General features: G+C 31.7%; 1 protein-coding gene across 2 annotated transcripts; it reads right to left on the bottom strand.

The window, feature by feature from the left end:
- Nucleotides 1-636: 636 nt before the first annotated feature.
- On the bottom strand, nucleotides 637-13,207 carry LOC127865759 (uncharacterized). Of its 2 annotated transcripts, none has more exons than XM_052405706.1 (5): nucleotides 13,117-13,207; nucleotides 7,677-7,748; nucleotides 3,696-3,800; nucleotides 3,319-3,380; nucleotides 637-2,958 (listed from the first exon to the last, which is right to left on the bottom strand). In XM_052405706.1, exons 2-5 carry the CDS (start codon nucleotides 7,719-7,721, stop codon nucleotides 1,548-1,550), a joined length of 1,623 nt encoding a protein of 540 aa, XP_052261666.1. In that variant the 5' UTR covers nucleotides 7,722-7,748; nucleotides 13,117-13,207; the 3' UTR covers nucleotides 637-1,547. The 2 variants fall into 2 exon arrangements, with proteins under 2 accessions (XP_052261666.1, XP_052261665.1); XM_052405705.1 differs by lacking the exon at nucleotides 13,117-13,207 and adding an exon at nucleotides 9,496-9,731.
- Nucleotides 13,208-14,701: the final 1,494 nt, after the last annotated feature.

The raw sequence follows: 14,701 nt of genomic DNA, 5'->3' as shown, positions 1-14,701 counted from the left end.
CATCACCGACAGGTTACCAGCCATAGACATGCCGAGCATCATTGTGCCGACGCAGGCAATACCAGTGTGGTCTGCGCTCGACATTTCAGGTTTGCTTTCCCAATGCTCATGAGACATGTAAGATCTTACTGTAACTCCATCGGACAATCTTGACATATTCCAATCACCATGCTTTACATCGGTTAGATTTTCTAAGTCAAATACATCCATTACAAATTTGTTATCAAAAAGGTAAATCGAAATACACTGTCGCACTATTTTTCCCTGATCATTGCTGACATCTTAAATAATAATCTTTTCGCACAACGTTGCATCTTATAACAACCGATTAAATATAACATCAATGTGCTAAAACAACATTATCGGAAATTTAGTTGAGCAAAGACGATATTGTAACTCGTACACTTCATTACTTTCTTGCTCTATATGTGCAGCTTGCGATTGATTGATCCAAAGGCTCTTACTGTTGGGAATCGTTAGCAAGACAAGCTTATTTCGTAAAAATATATGTTGTCATCTCTCTCGTTAAATTGCATATAATATATCGTCCTTTGCCTTTTCAACTGTCCGGAAAACAAAATTGTGTACTGCATTTGTTTCTGGTTGTTGGTGTTGAATTGTAACCAGGCTAAATAAAACAGTTAAGACGATTCTTATTCGATCTTACTAAAAGCCCATTAACACTCAACATCAACGCATACTTCGTATAATATTTCGAGAAAACAGTAAACAAATACAAACTCAATGTTCCTTATACATAGAGCCAACATTTCAACGATATATGTCATATTGCTGGCATATTCATTTGGTATACAATAATATCTATCATCACTAAGGACACCTTATTTTTCACTTATTTATGACCATTATATAGGTATATTTCTCGGTTACCGCATTATATAACTTTTCATTTGAAAATAACCACAGTAATTGATTACGACGCGTGCATATTTGCAACTGCTTTAGTTCTTTCATATTCAATTATGGTCGAGTAAAATCAAGAGTTTTGATTGCCTGCGACACAAGGTTATCTCGTGTTTTCTTTTGTTTGTTCGCTAGTTTATTAAATAAAATAGCAATAGTGTGTGTCTATATATATATTTCTCTTAAGTCAAATATATGTTTTGTATTAATGTATCAAGTGAATGTGTGTTGTTTCCTTATATTGTCTTTTAACCGAGCATATGCAAACACGTGCTTAGATCGCGTTGTAACTTCAGCAAGCCTGTTTGAATGACATTACAACACAATGAAATGATTTATCCTGTTTGTCAAGAAACAACAACAAAAGCGCATGAAATGTTTAGTGCACCATTATGATATAAATTTAATATAATATAAAAAATGTAATAATGTTATTTCTTATATATAGTTACAATTGTTATAAAAATGATTATGTCATAAGTTGTCAAGTATAATGGTCGCATGACATCAATAGTTCTTGTCTGAATTAAGGTAGTATGTTTGCATGTGATCTAATGAATTACATTGCCTGTTTAACCATTTTCGGCCGCTATTCTGTGATTTTGGCCATTGTGATGACCACACTATTGCCTGATTTTAAAGTATTGTCTCAATCGATCAACAGATCCGTGCACAGAGCGATCAACGTCATATTCAAAACCGTTCCGATGTTCTACGAGATATCTCTTCAGTTTTTCAATAGCCACCCTGTAAACTCCTGTTGAACTAGACATAGGCATTTGAACAGCGCTCTCTTCCGTGTCAAAAATATTAGCAAAGACATCATCGGCAAGTAATACTTCATCTTCCTTGCTTTTGTCGTCTGTTTTGCTTTGCTCATCATCTGCAGATGTATAAGGGCCGTTATATTCCACAGTCGAAGTCGCTTCTGAAACATTTTGTTGTACACCTGAAGCTCCTATTGATTGCTCAGCTCTGTAACTCTTATTTCTTGACGTTCTATATGAATTTCGCATTACAACCTCAGACATGTCAACTTCTTCAGTTAAATGGTTGTTATGCTTCTTGTTTTTGGACTTTGTTAGCTCATCGGATTCATTCAGTCCACTCAACGGTCTGCGCATTTGAACTTTGGATACATCATTATTTTCACTGTTGCTGCTTTTTATTAAAGCTGTCACTGAAACTAATTTAGACAGCTCGCTTGGCGATGACTGTTCAGATTTCCATTTACTTGATGTCGTTTCACTTTCCGCTGCAAGAGGAGAATTACAATTTTCCATTATGCCATTATCATGTTTTATATTTTCTTCGTCATCCTGTGCCTCTGATGCTTCTAGTGTTTGGTCGGCGAGAAGGCCCGTACTGCACGTCCATTCGTTTGATCGATCTACGTTGTTTGCGTGCATCGGAATGGTTTCTGAATTGCATTTGGTTTGGCTATTGGTTATTTCAAATGTTTGAAACAATGGTCTGTTATCTCGTTTCTGTTCCGTAATGTTTTTACAACAGTTTACAGGTAATTCATAACTCGCTGGAGAATTAATCTCTTCCATTGATTTATTTTGGCCTGTATTGTCAGTTGCATACGTAGCTGTTGGTTTGTTATTCGTGTCAACCTCAATGAAAGTCGTGTCGAAGTATTTCATGTTACTTGTTGATGTTTGTTTGGACTCCTCTTTAGTGTTATCTGTACTTCTACATTCAGCTGTATAGTCTACAGTTTTGTTGATGCTTTCAGACCATGATCGGGTAATTGAAACTTCAGTTACTTTACCGGTCGCCTTCTTGTCTGGCTCCCCTTCAGACAATTCTAACTGAACAGGGCAGTCATTATGAGAAGAAGTTGCATTAACATTACTTCTTTTCGCATCTCCTTCTTGCAGACTGTTACGAGATTCGCTTTCACTAGATGATCGTGAAAGTTTTGTCGATTTAAGCTTCACTCCAAAGATGCTAGATTGCGCCTCCGGAAGAACGGTGTGTATCTCTTCTACGACAGATTTTGTTGAATTTTGTTGAATTTGTGTATCTCTGAAATGTAAAGCACATCCATCTTATTAATTAAAGTGAAGCCTAATGTCGTTTACTTCTTGATCAACGCTCTTTCAGCTGCAACGTTATTAATTAATATGTTTTCACACTTGTTTTGAAAATAAACAATGTTAACTAGGTCATGATTTAGCCCACTTATAAATTAAACTTGTTTATTTAGTTTTAAGCCTCTTTACTAAGTGAAAGTATAACGGCGGAAAATTATTTTATTTTATTACTGACATGCATGTTCATTATTAAACAGTCTCTCTTGAAAGTACTTTTTGTAAAAAATATAGTCTATAAAATAACTTATCCACTGTTACGATAATAACACATTTATATAGAACATGTTAATACCTGTTAACACACTTCTTTATTGCACAAATCCACTCGACCACATTTCCTTTTGTACAAGGAGTCTGCAAATTTAAAGTGTTATTAAGACAATCCCGTTGAATACAAAATAACGCAAAATATATGCAACCAATATTAATTACAACACGCGCACTCGTTAATTGTGTGCGACAATTTTCCCTTTGTTTGTAAGATACGTGTATACTATATATATATATATATATATATATATATATATATACATATATATATATATATATATAGATATATATATATATATATATACATATATATATATATATATATATATATATATATATATATATATATATATATATATATATATATATATATGCTTCCAATCAAGCAATTGCACTCACAAATGTGTATGTCTTCGTGGACGTAATAATCACAAACGAACTTTCGTCAATAGATTTGACGTCCGTTATTTCCGTTAAATCAATGGATCCAATACAGGATTCACTCTGAAAAGACAAACAAACGATCTTTTACCCCAGTAAAGTTCACAGATTGGTACTCGATAAATATATTTTCAAATCATGTTTTCTGTAGAATTAATTAAATTATTGTACAATTGTACCAGCGTCATTTCCGTTTCTTATTGATTGATAATTTGTGTTGAACTTGCAAGACTAAAATGTTTTCAGAATTCGTAAAGAGAATGGTTGAATTTATGTTCAATAGATAGCATGAAATGGTCCCAATAACATAAATACCATAATAACTGTGCCAATGTTAAAATATATATTTTGTATATACAAAATAGAATGTATTTCATGAGTAACAGAATAAAGACGACTTTTATAATCGTTAAAAATATCGTGAATGATATAATTATCCCTATAAATACTTGCATTTGAGTCATTAAGCCATTATTGTTTTACGTATATTAATTAAACAAAAAATACTCTCATGTTTTCTTTTCTGTCATAACTTATTCATTTATTTCTGTAGTACAGCAAACGCAAATTTCCAATGCCGAAACTGTAATGCATGTATAATTTTTATAGTGCGATCTAAACACAGCATTTCAGTGCAACGCGAGTTGTGTATCATGTTATTTCTTATAATTTGACCCAGCATTTGTAGATAAATTACAAGATATTTACGTTTCCAGAAAGGACATTCATTTCTGCGTTTTATAAGGCTGAGTTCATGAAAATAGCTGCACAATTTATGAAGTCGTGGCTGTTCAAATAGATGCACCCTATTTTCGGGTCATTTTGAGTTCAATACCTTGTTATATATTTGATAGTGCTTTTTTAGAGAAATTGATTTTTCGCTAAAATTTGATTATTTTTCATTCAAAATGATGTTTTTACTAATCAATATCATAGCAACACGCTAACAAACTGTGATCGAAACGAAATATAGGACTTATCAGATAATTAGAACAATGGTGATGTCAGTAAATTACATAGCAACAGAGATATAAAACATTACGATACACATCGTTGAACACGTCATAATTTTCTTTGTACAAGGAAAACAGTAAAACATAACAAACCAACATATTATAAACATCAGCAAAACATACTTAAATTAGTTGGGTTTTTTTCATATCGATTTCTAAATTATACAAGTACGTAAGGGGAACTACGATTTCACTATAAAGAAATAGGCTTATAAACTTAAGTAAAATAATTCATTATGACCTATGTGACGATATAAAAGAGCTTTCACCTAATCAAGCATTACGTAAATTATTAATTAACGTGTTAATTCTTTAGTTTAAAACCGAGAAATGTAAGATGTAAAAGCCGTTAAGATTTCCTTAACGTGTTACGGCATGTCGAATATAAAGACAAAAACACGATAACATAATTTAGTTTCCTTATGAATTTCTTAATTCAATGCGTTTATTACGTTTTACTTTCATGCAATGTGAAGACCAGCAAGTTAAAATATGCAAGGCATGCTCTTGTTCAATTGTTATCGTGTTTAAAGTATTGTTGATTAGAGATTCAACGAATTTTAATGAGTCTTATTTTTTTTAATACTACGAATTGGCATATGAGCAGGAAACAAAAACTAAAATTTACATAAAAAACGAGGACTGTTACAGGTTTAGAAATTATGGATTTGATTAAGTTTCTTCCTTATTTCATGTCTTAAATATACAAATAATTTCCCTTTAAAACATGTCCTTTCTTCCGCTTCCCGTTTCACCGTAGAACAATTCATTATTAAGTTTATATGAAGAGTGCATTCACATTAAATATAATAATAAATATAATTAGAGCAAATTTGAATAGATCAAGATAACAATTTGAGCAAAGGTCATTTCATTCAATCGGTTTAGAGTTACTTAGGTACTTTTGAATTACGTTCAATTATTTCAATTCATTATACTAAGAGTATGACTTATACCAAGATAATAAGCATGCATTATCCTCCATACCCATTGTATTCATGTAAATTACAAGTGCTTAGGCTTCGTTGAATGAAGTTTTCGAGCGAGAATATACAAAGATCTATTTTTGATAACCAACTGAGGCTTATATTTTTTGTGAGCGCATAAAGCGTACTAATGGAGGCATTAACCGTAATAATGAGAACTTTGTATCGTTACGATACCGATAGAAGTTCATATATTTCCGAGACAATCACGTAAACGATCTCTTGAAAAATGTAGAAAAAAAATGGAATTCGGTTAATGTTATTTAGAAAGTTGATGCCGATAAAGACAGTCAGTGCTCGCGATACATTAGTATGACAGACACGGGAACAAGACATAAAATATTCACATCAATATGATTTCCCTAATCCTATAATGACAATGAAACATTAAAATATTGTGACGTCATAATAAAAAGTTTGTAAAATCTTTCACTTAACGAATTCCTATCTACACTATATTCCAATTAGGGCCCGAATTTTCCACCCCATTACGACGGTCGCAAAATTAAAAAGTATTAATGAGGAACTCTTGACTATGTCATATAAATGGTTTTCATTTAGATGTCACGTTTATTTTTACAAGAACCGAAAAAATGTGAAATTCCAATGCTACTTTGCGTCTAGAAAGATAAAAAAAAATTCCCGCTTTACATGCCTTTAAGAAATGTGTAACAGACCCGTACGATTTGTACGATATGCGGTGGGGAAAAAACAAAACAATATCAAGCAATACGCACCCCTGCATCAAAACACGGTTTTTGAAATGCACTTGATTATTTATCAACTTCCATTAGAACATTAGTGCTTTAGGGCCGTAAAGAACAGTGTGGATGCTGTCAACTGCGATGAAAATGATCTCAATTAGACAGATAAACATGGTGTTAAGTACAGAAAACAAACCAGACACTTGCCCTCAAGGTCTATCATTTACGTCGGTGTTTTATATGTATACATTCGCAGCCAAATGCATCAGCCTGAAACGTTCACGGATGTCACAACATGCTTTTTTTCTTGTCGGGGATTTCAGCACAAGTAAGCACATAATGGTCGAAAGTATATCAATAGCATGATATAGTATCGTATTACAAAGCGCTATCGGAGTATCAACATTCACAGTTTTCATAGAAACTATTTTCTGTAAATCTCGAATTTTTATGTATTTTATGTAATTTAGATTGAGAATATGATAAAATAATATAAATTAACTAAAATTTCTGTCTACAATCTTCTATGCAATCCTGTAAACTTAAAGTATTGACCAACAATGCTAATTGTACAAAAGTCAATATTTAACTTCTATTATCTTAAACAATTGTATCGTTATTTTGATTTTCTCACACTTATGTATTGACTTTGAAGATTCAGCTTAAAGTAACATAAGTTCTCAAAAATCAACAAACATTTTTAAAAAATCGTAAAATAAAGTAAACCCATACAAAAAGCAGTGTACCTTATAGAAATAACCCAACATTTCAACGCTAGATGTGGAATGGTAACACAGATTTAACGAGATGCAAACTGCTCGGGTGTTGTTGTTTTTGGCCCAACATGCTATTTTAATTTCCTGCAACCATATCTATTCATACGACACACGCACACTTACTTTGTACTTTAACATGAGTTCTATATATTGTCCCACAAACAAGCATTTTGCATCCTGTTTAATCTATGTAACAAGACCACGTCTAGCGTTGAAATGTCGGCTATTGCTTAAAGGAACATTTATTATATGTTAACTTTTATCGAAATATTCTATGAAATATTCGTTGATTTTGAGTGTTTATGGGCTTTAAAATATGTGATATATGTTTCGCGCGAATTATTGTTTTAAAGGATATCATTTTATGTATGAAGCGTCTATAAGTTATAAACAAATTCCCTCGTTTTGTTCGGTTTGCTGTACAAAGTGAATTCATGTACTTCTCGACTTGTGTTGTTACCTTCTGGTCCTTAAAAAATGCCAGCGACGACTCGCCAAGAACCATCCAGATTTTTGACTTGTTTTTGAACACCTGGAAATATACACAAAACAACACCTGAACTCTAAGAAACAGTTTGCCTCAGTGAGAAAAATTGTGTAACAGGTACATGTAAATTTTATAAATACTACGTTAAGATAAATTATTCTGACTTGCACACATACATATTACATTAATATTAACATGAATTAATAATAATAAGAGGATGTTAATAAAATGTCCTATTTTAAGATGCATTGCGAAAAGGACGACACTAAATACAAAAATAAGGAAAATTTCATGTTTCATGAAAAATGTTTTGAAAAAGAGGCTATGCCTGCGGACGTATTATTTTCTCAAACTGAAGATATATATTTTCAACAATATGTTAATATAAGTAACTTATATCTGATGTCTTAAATAGCTCACTTTCATTCATATATTGTCTCAAATTACAAGTATGCGCAAAACTTTAAAATAGTAACATTCATGCGATCTAAGCAAATGGAAACTTCGTTTGGAAGGAGTTAAACATTTATTTGTTAAAGACTAATAGCATTGCATCAACAGCTTTACGACTTACAACAGTTACGCCTTCGTAAAATCTAAATATTTTATGACATAAACGTTTTCATGCAAACCCTTCGACGAAGGTATGGTGTATTTTAGCAATATGAATATCCACTGCCCTCAACATATCAATATGGGTCATACTTCAACATGTGCTTTACTACCGGTTTATCTGTTCATGATTTACAAATGATTCAATTTTTATTTAATAGAAATCGTTCATTAATTCCATGAAGAGTTATACAATTTGATGAGGAAATATTATTGCAACATTTTGATTGTATGTTGGGGTTTTTTATTTGAAAGGAAAAATAAAATGTGTTTCCTCAAAAGATTTCACAAACTTAAAGTTTCGCAAGATTCAAATAACTTCTAAACGTGTCCATTTGAAGCGTTACTTCTGTATCGGTTAAAATTCAGAGACATTCGATCAAACATTTAAAAGCATATATTTTTTATTTAAGAACGTTGGATAAGCTACGTTAGGCATGTAAATATCTCTAGCGTCGCTTTAATAGTTATTTTTACCATTTAGAAAATAATTATGACTTAATTTAGCGAATGAAATATATATATTTGTACAACAGTAACAAAATTTACTAAAATCCAAACAAACATCTTCGGTTGGTGCAGATAAAATAAATACTTAGATGATCGCATCCACTGCTACATGTTTTATTTACATCGTATGAAAGAATGTTATCTTGCGCATTGATCCGAATTCAAAGTGTTTGACATTTTGTCTGGGCTACAAATACACATGTAAGTAACTGAAGTAAAACAGGTATACAGGTATACAGACGATAGTGGAGCAGTTGTGTATCGATCTGTTTATTAGCTTTCACCCAAACACATTCATGGTTAAATAACAAATCTTGTCAATCTTTAACGCCACTGCATGCAGTCAATATCAGATCAATGATGAAAACGGTATTGTAGAAAATCAGGCACATTTTCCAAAGTATGACTTGTGAACACAACACACACAAATACATGCAATCAATTGAATACACTTTCATACTTCTTTATAAAATTAAGAAAAAACGTGTATACAAACGAGTGAACGATATTTATTCCCTCAGTATTTGTGTAATATTATCTGTAATATAGGTTATATATTATGAAATCGCAAGTTCGTAAGGAAAGGTAATCGTAATTCTTTTCAACCAAGTATGTGTGGTTATTTTAAATATAAATGTTCTTTCAGTATAATTCATTTAAATGTACTCACCCCTACAGATTTCTCTACGTAGCCTTCGTATTTAGTGTCCATGATGCAGTTTTTTCAGTTTGTGTTAAGATTTACGAAAGTTTGACACTGTCATAACAACATCAAAAGCTGTATATTTAAGTGATTTATAGTTTACGGTTTTCACCATTGAATCAACACTTCGGTTTTAAATCTTCCTGACGCGAATGATAATCGTAGACTAAACTAAGGTGGCGATTATGTTTACTAAAAGTAGTATGCTTAAATGAGGTAAACAGGAAGTTTATAACCACACATGCGGCCAAGAAGGAAGTAACATTCAAAGTTAAACAATAATTTGAAGCCGTATTTTATTAAACACAATTTTACCATAATAATAATTATAATCTGAGTTAAATTTTTTTTGAAAGGGTTAAACCTATGTTAACCCCAGCATAGGTAAAAAAGGCAATGAGGGATTGTGAAACACAGTAAAATTAAAAAAAAGAGAAAAAGGCCGTAGTTTCACAATGTATATGGGTTAAGATCATATTATATATATAGCATTGTTATTAAAATATAACTATATATATATATATATATATATATATATATATATATATATATATATATAGATATATATATATATATATATATATATATATATATATATATATATATAACTATATATATATATATATATATATATATATATATATATATATATATATATATATATATATATATATATAATTTGTTTTATTTACCCTATATTTTTAACGCGTTAATCGGGTATAGAACATAATTAAAACGTAAAAGTGTTTAATTCGGCCAGGTTAATGTTAAAAAAGCTTTAATGGCAAAACGTTCATCCCCTCTCATTATGGATATTTTTTAATTGAATGTATTAAACAATTGGTAAGATGTCATCGATGAATGTCGTGTGATAGATATATCCGTTTTTATTCTATATGTGTGCATGTAGCGATGTTTCGGCCAGCCTTAGAAGTCTTCTAAGAAACACTATCCTAATGAATTGTTCACGAGCCATATCACTTGAAAATTTTCTAAGAAAAGTGTTCGTTATGTGTTGATGTAAGGTCTAATTCACCGGGCAATCCCATTGAACTGATCAAACCGTTACAATTGGGATTGCGCGATATAATATTAAACTGTAGCGTAAGACCACGATTTTACTCTGAAACAGTCATTGTACATTTCCATGTATTCAATCAAGAATACAAGCATAAATGTTTACCAATATATTATAGAGTCGATGTTCTATAGGCTCTTTTTAATCCACCTCAGGAAAATAAGACACAAACACTAATGCACTTTTCACTATGTAATACTTTTATTAACACTGTATTGTTATTTAAAAACATGTATTTCACACAATACTATACTTATCATAAATAGCATTAAACAACTATTTTTTATTGTTTCTATTGTTTCTATCAAAAATATTTCCACGTATATCTTTTCTCTATAAAACCAAAAAGTAAACTAAAACTGCTAGTCTATCAAAGCTTTTTAAATGTCAAACATCTATTAATGAAATCAATTTTCTGCAGTATAAACAAGAGCATGGTAAAATTTATGCTCTTTTAACAGAGTATTAATTATGTAAACAATCTGGCAACACAATGTTTTTATAAACTTCATGGTTAAATGCTAATCAACAATTTCCCAGCAGAACAGTCCACGTGGCGATTTCATTAGTATTCGCTGAGCCGCCGGAAGTTCACGGTTTATATGCCAACTGTTCCTATTAATAAACAAATGTAACCGTTTTTAGAGTATTCACGGGTCCTCCATAAAAATGAATATATTTAAATAGGTTTTGTTTAAATATTTTTAATGACTTGGCGTAGCTGTTTAACCCAGCTTTTCACCTTAAATAATTTTTCTCAACAGCCCATAAAATGTTGAGAACTTTTTCTACTTCTAAACCCGAATGAATACATCCGAATTTTATATTGGCTGTAAATCGTCGAGTAAGACAGAATGAACTATCAACAAAATCCTTGTGTTTATGACTCAGTATTGTTCTCTAAAATAACACGATAGAAGAATAGTGTCACGATGAGAGGGGAATTTTTTATTTATAATTGTGCGACCTTGGCGGTAAGCACTTTAAACCCATTTATGCCTAGCGTCTAGAAAAAAGGCCTTGGCAAACAGCGTAGACCCAGATGAGACGCCGCATGATGCGGCGTCTCATCAGGGTCTGCGCTGTTTGCATAAATGAATTTCTATAAGAAATATTCTAAATATAGGAATAAATATACTAGACATCCCTAATTCTGGAAATAAATTGTTCCAATTTAAAAGGATGAGAGAGTCCACTAGGCATAAATGGGTTAAACGTCGTTCCTTTCAGTCAGAAGAGGCTACTGACAAACGTTAATTCACCCATATGCGGCAAGACTAGCTCAGACTTAGCAATCGCGCAGGTTGAGTTTAAACTACGCTGACTACCTACACCATAAGACACATTTTCGCATTACGCGGAACTAAACGTGTGACATGAATATGTGGAAAGGAAACTGCGTCTTACTCAAATGAAAACATAAATATATTTCGACGGCGAAATAAAATCATAATTAGTCATATGAGAACACATATGATGTATAATTTTTATCTACGAACACAATTGGTGTTTAAATATACGGTAGTTATGCAACTAACAAGTGAAAACGGCATAAACAACAACAACATTTAAACCTTCATTTCAATGTTATTATATAAGAATAAAAATAGTTTCTTCATTTTAAAAAATCAGAACAAACACATATTTTTTTAATTCTTTTTTTATGATGTAGATAATTATTTTGAAGAAATCGGTATTAAGAGATACGCAATTAAGATATCTAAGTCATACAGTTAATCTATAGAAACATAAACGTAGCTAAAATGCGGTAAAACATTTGCAAACATCCAAGCTTTTTAATCACGCGCATGCAACTTAAGAAGTATTTGTGTTGTTCATGACAACATTTTTTCACTGGTTTCTTTCAAGGTCTTGAAACATAACTTCACTATCGTACTTGGATACGGGAAAGGTCGAAAACAGGTGAAACGTACACAAACTTGTAACAATCGTTCATTATATTTCAGAATTGTACACCGTCGCTTTCACTTAAATTACATCCTAAATTACAATTTGGGGATATCCAGTGAAGTCATTTTGCTTTCGTTTGTTGATTGGAAAATAATGGTTCTCGAATTACACATTTATACAATTAAATGTGAAAGTCAATATGCTGCAAAATGCATAAAACTAAGTGATGTGAAAATTAGATACGTATTTTGACGTTGAAACAGAGATCAAAAGATTTTTGTAATATGCACTATGTACAGTTTGTAAAATTGATGTGGTGTTCATTGTCATATTTTAATAATAATGGTGTTAAATAACCTGTCGTAAACCATTTTAAACAAATTAAATCGCTAAATAAACTAACTTGTTATCCGAATATTTCATTCAATCAAGATAAACACAGGGTGCATTTGTCTTTTTGTCGGTCATGATTTTAATGTACATGTATACATCAAAGGTTATTGCACACAACCATTGAGTACCAAATAAATATTTCCGCTTCGAAACTCTGTGTTATAAAAAGGAACTTAATTGATTTCTAAATTTAAAACAACACTTACGTTAATCCCAAGTAGGCGGATGCAGCGGTGTATTCAAGTACTTCAAGTATTCCTAGTTATCTGAAGTCGAGATAAATCACTCCAAAACGAGGTTAATATGTCGTCTTAATCACTCGTAGATAACGTTGACGTGCAAAAGTGAATACTTTCTCCAAAGGTATTCGTTGATAAAATCAGCCAATTTAAGAAATGCAAACACAGTACACAAGTTAATAGTTTAGTGTTACTTGACAATTTAATTTCGGAATAAAATAAAAATGATGCAAATGATGTTATATTAAGAGGCCTGTCGCTTACAAAGGTGAGGATTCTCACTTTAAGACCACGTGGTCATTTTACGGGAAATGCCAAAAGATTTATTTATGTAACAAATATTTGAAAATTGACATTTTGCAAAACTACAAACAAGTCTTATCGACATCCAATGTCAGTATACAGTAGTCATATTGTTCTGACATTCTTTGTTTTTCTCTTTTCTGGTTTATACATTCGTTGTGCATCACGGGCTTTCGAACACAAGTGCCATGAATGATCGTCAGTACAAAGCAACGTACTGGCAACATTATGAAGTAGAACATGTAAAGTGCAAATAACAATGAGATCGTTCGTAAACATGTCTTACATAGATATATAATGTAGAAACCGTAGATGTATGTCTCATGCAGAAAAACCCTGTTCTTACTAAATATGTACTTTTCAAAAACATTTTTCACTACCAACCATACCTCGATTTACTACCTAGCATCCTAAGAATGTTTTTTCTGTAGATTACGACTATCTGTTCATCCACTAAGAATACAAACTGATAGATATGGTCGAAATAGAATTGCTAGTGAGCAGCGTTATTGTTCATTTTGTTATTCACATGACATTGAAGATGAATATCGTTTCATGCTTGTAATATGGACCGTTTACACCTATTATTGCTGCTTCTTCCTGTATTTGCGCGATGATGATCTGAAATATTAACTTCATGACGCTATATTCTTAAAGCTTTTTCTATAAAGAAGGAATGTAGTTTACACGTGTTCGTAGTTTCATTTCATCGTTCCTCAAAAAGTTGTAACTCTCTTGCTCGGGTATCTTTCCTACCATTGAGTAATTAAATCGTATTAAATTGAATACGTTTTAATTCCCTTTTATTATTGTTTTATTTGAGTTACAATGCTATGAGATTAAATTCTTTTTACCCTTAAATGTATCATGAATATTGCTGTGCAAAGTGTGAGGTTCAAAACCGGTTTAAACCCCAATGCTTTGCATTGACCGTTCCAAGGCGGTGACCCCAGCTTTATTCTTATATGTGTTTATGTTGTCTTGTATTGTGCTGTTTTGTGCTGTTTTGTACTGTTTCGGCAATCGGTCACTTGCCTTAAATAAAGGACCAACTTATTGTATATAATAAGAATTCAATACTGCTCCAGCAGCTGGAGTTTCACTTCTTTATATTATATGTTCTTTTTAGAGGAGATACGCAAGAAATATGTACCAAAGTATTATTAGCAACGCCCATCGATGTTACTTTTTTTGGAAATGTTGGGCATTGATAACAAAAACCAAATTAATTGAAATTTCTGTTTTTTAT

The sequence above is a fragment of the Dreissena polymorpha genome, chromosome 2, assembly GCF_020536995.1.
Source record: "Dreissena polymorpha isolate Duluth1 chromosome 2, UMN_Dpol_1.0, whole genome shotgun sequence".
Taxonomy (NCBI): domain Eukaryota; kingdom Metazoa; phylum Mollusca; class Bivalvia; order Myida; family Dreissenidae; genus Dreissena; species Dreissena polymorpha.
This window is presented reverse-complemented; position numbering and strand designations above follow the sequence as displayed.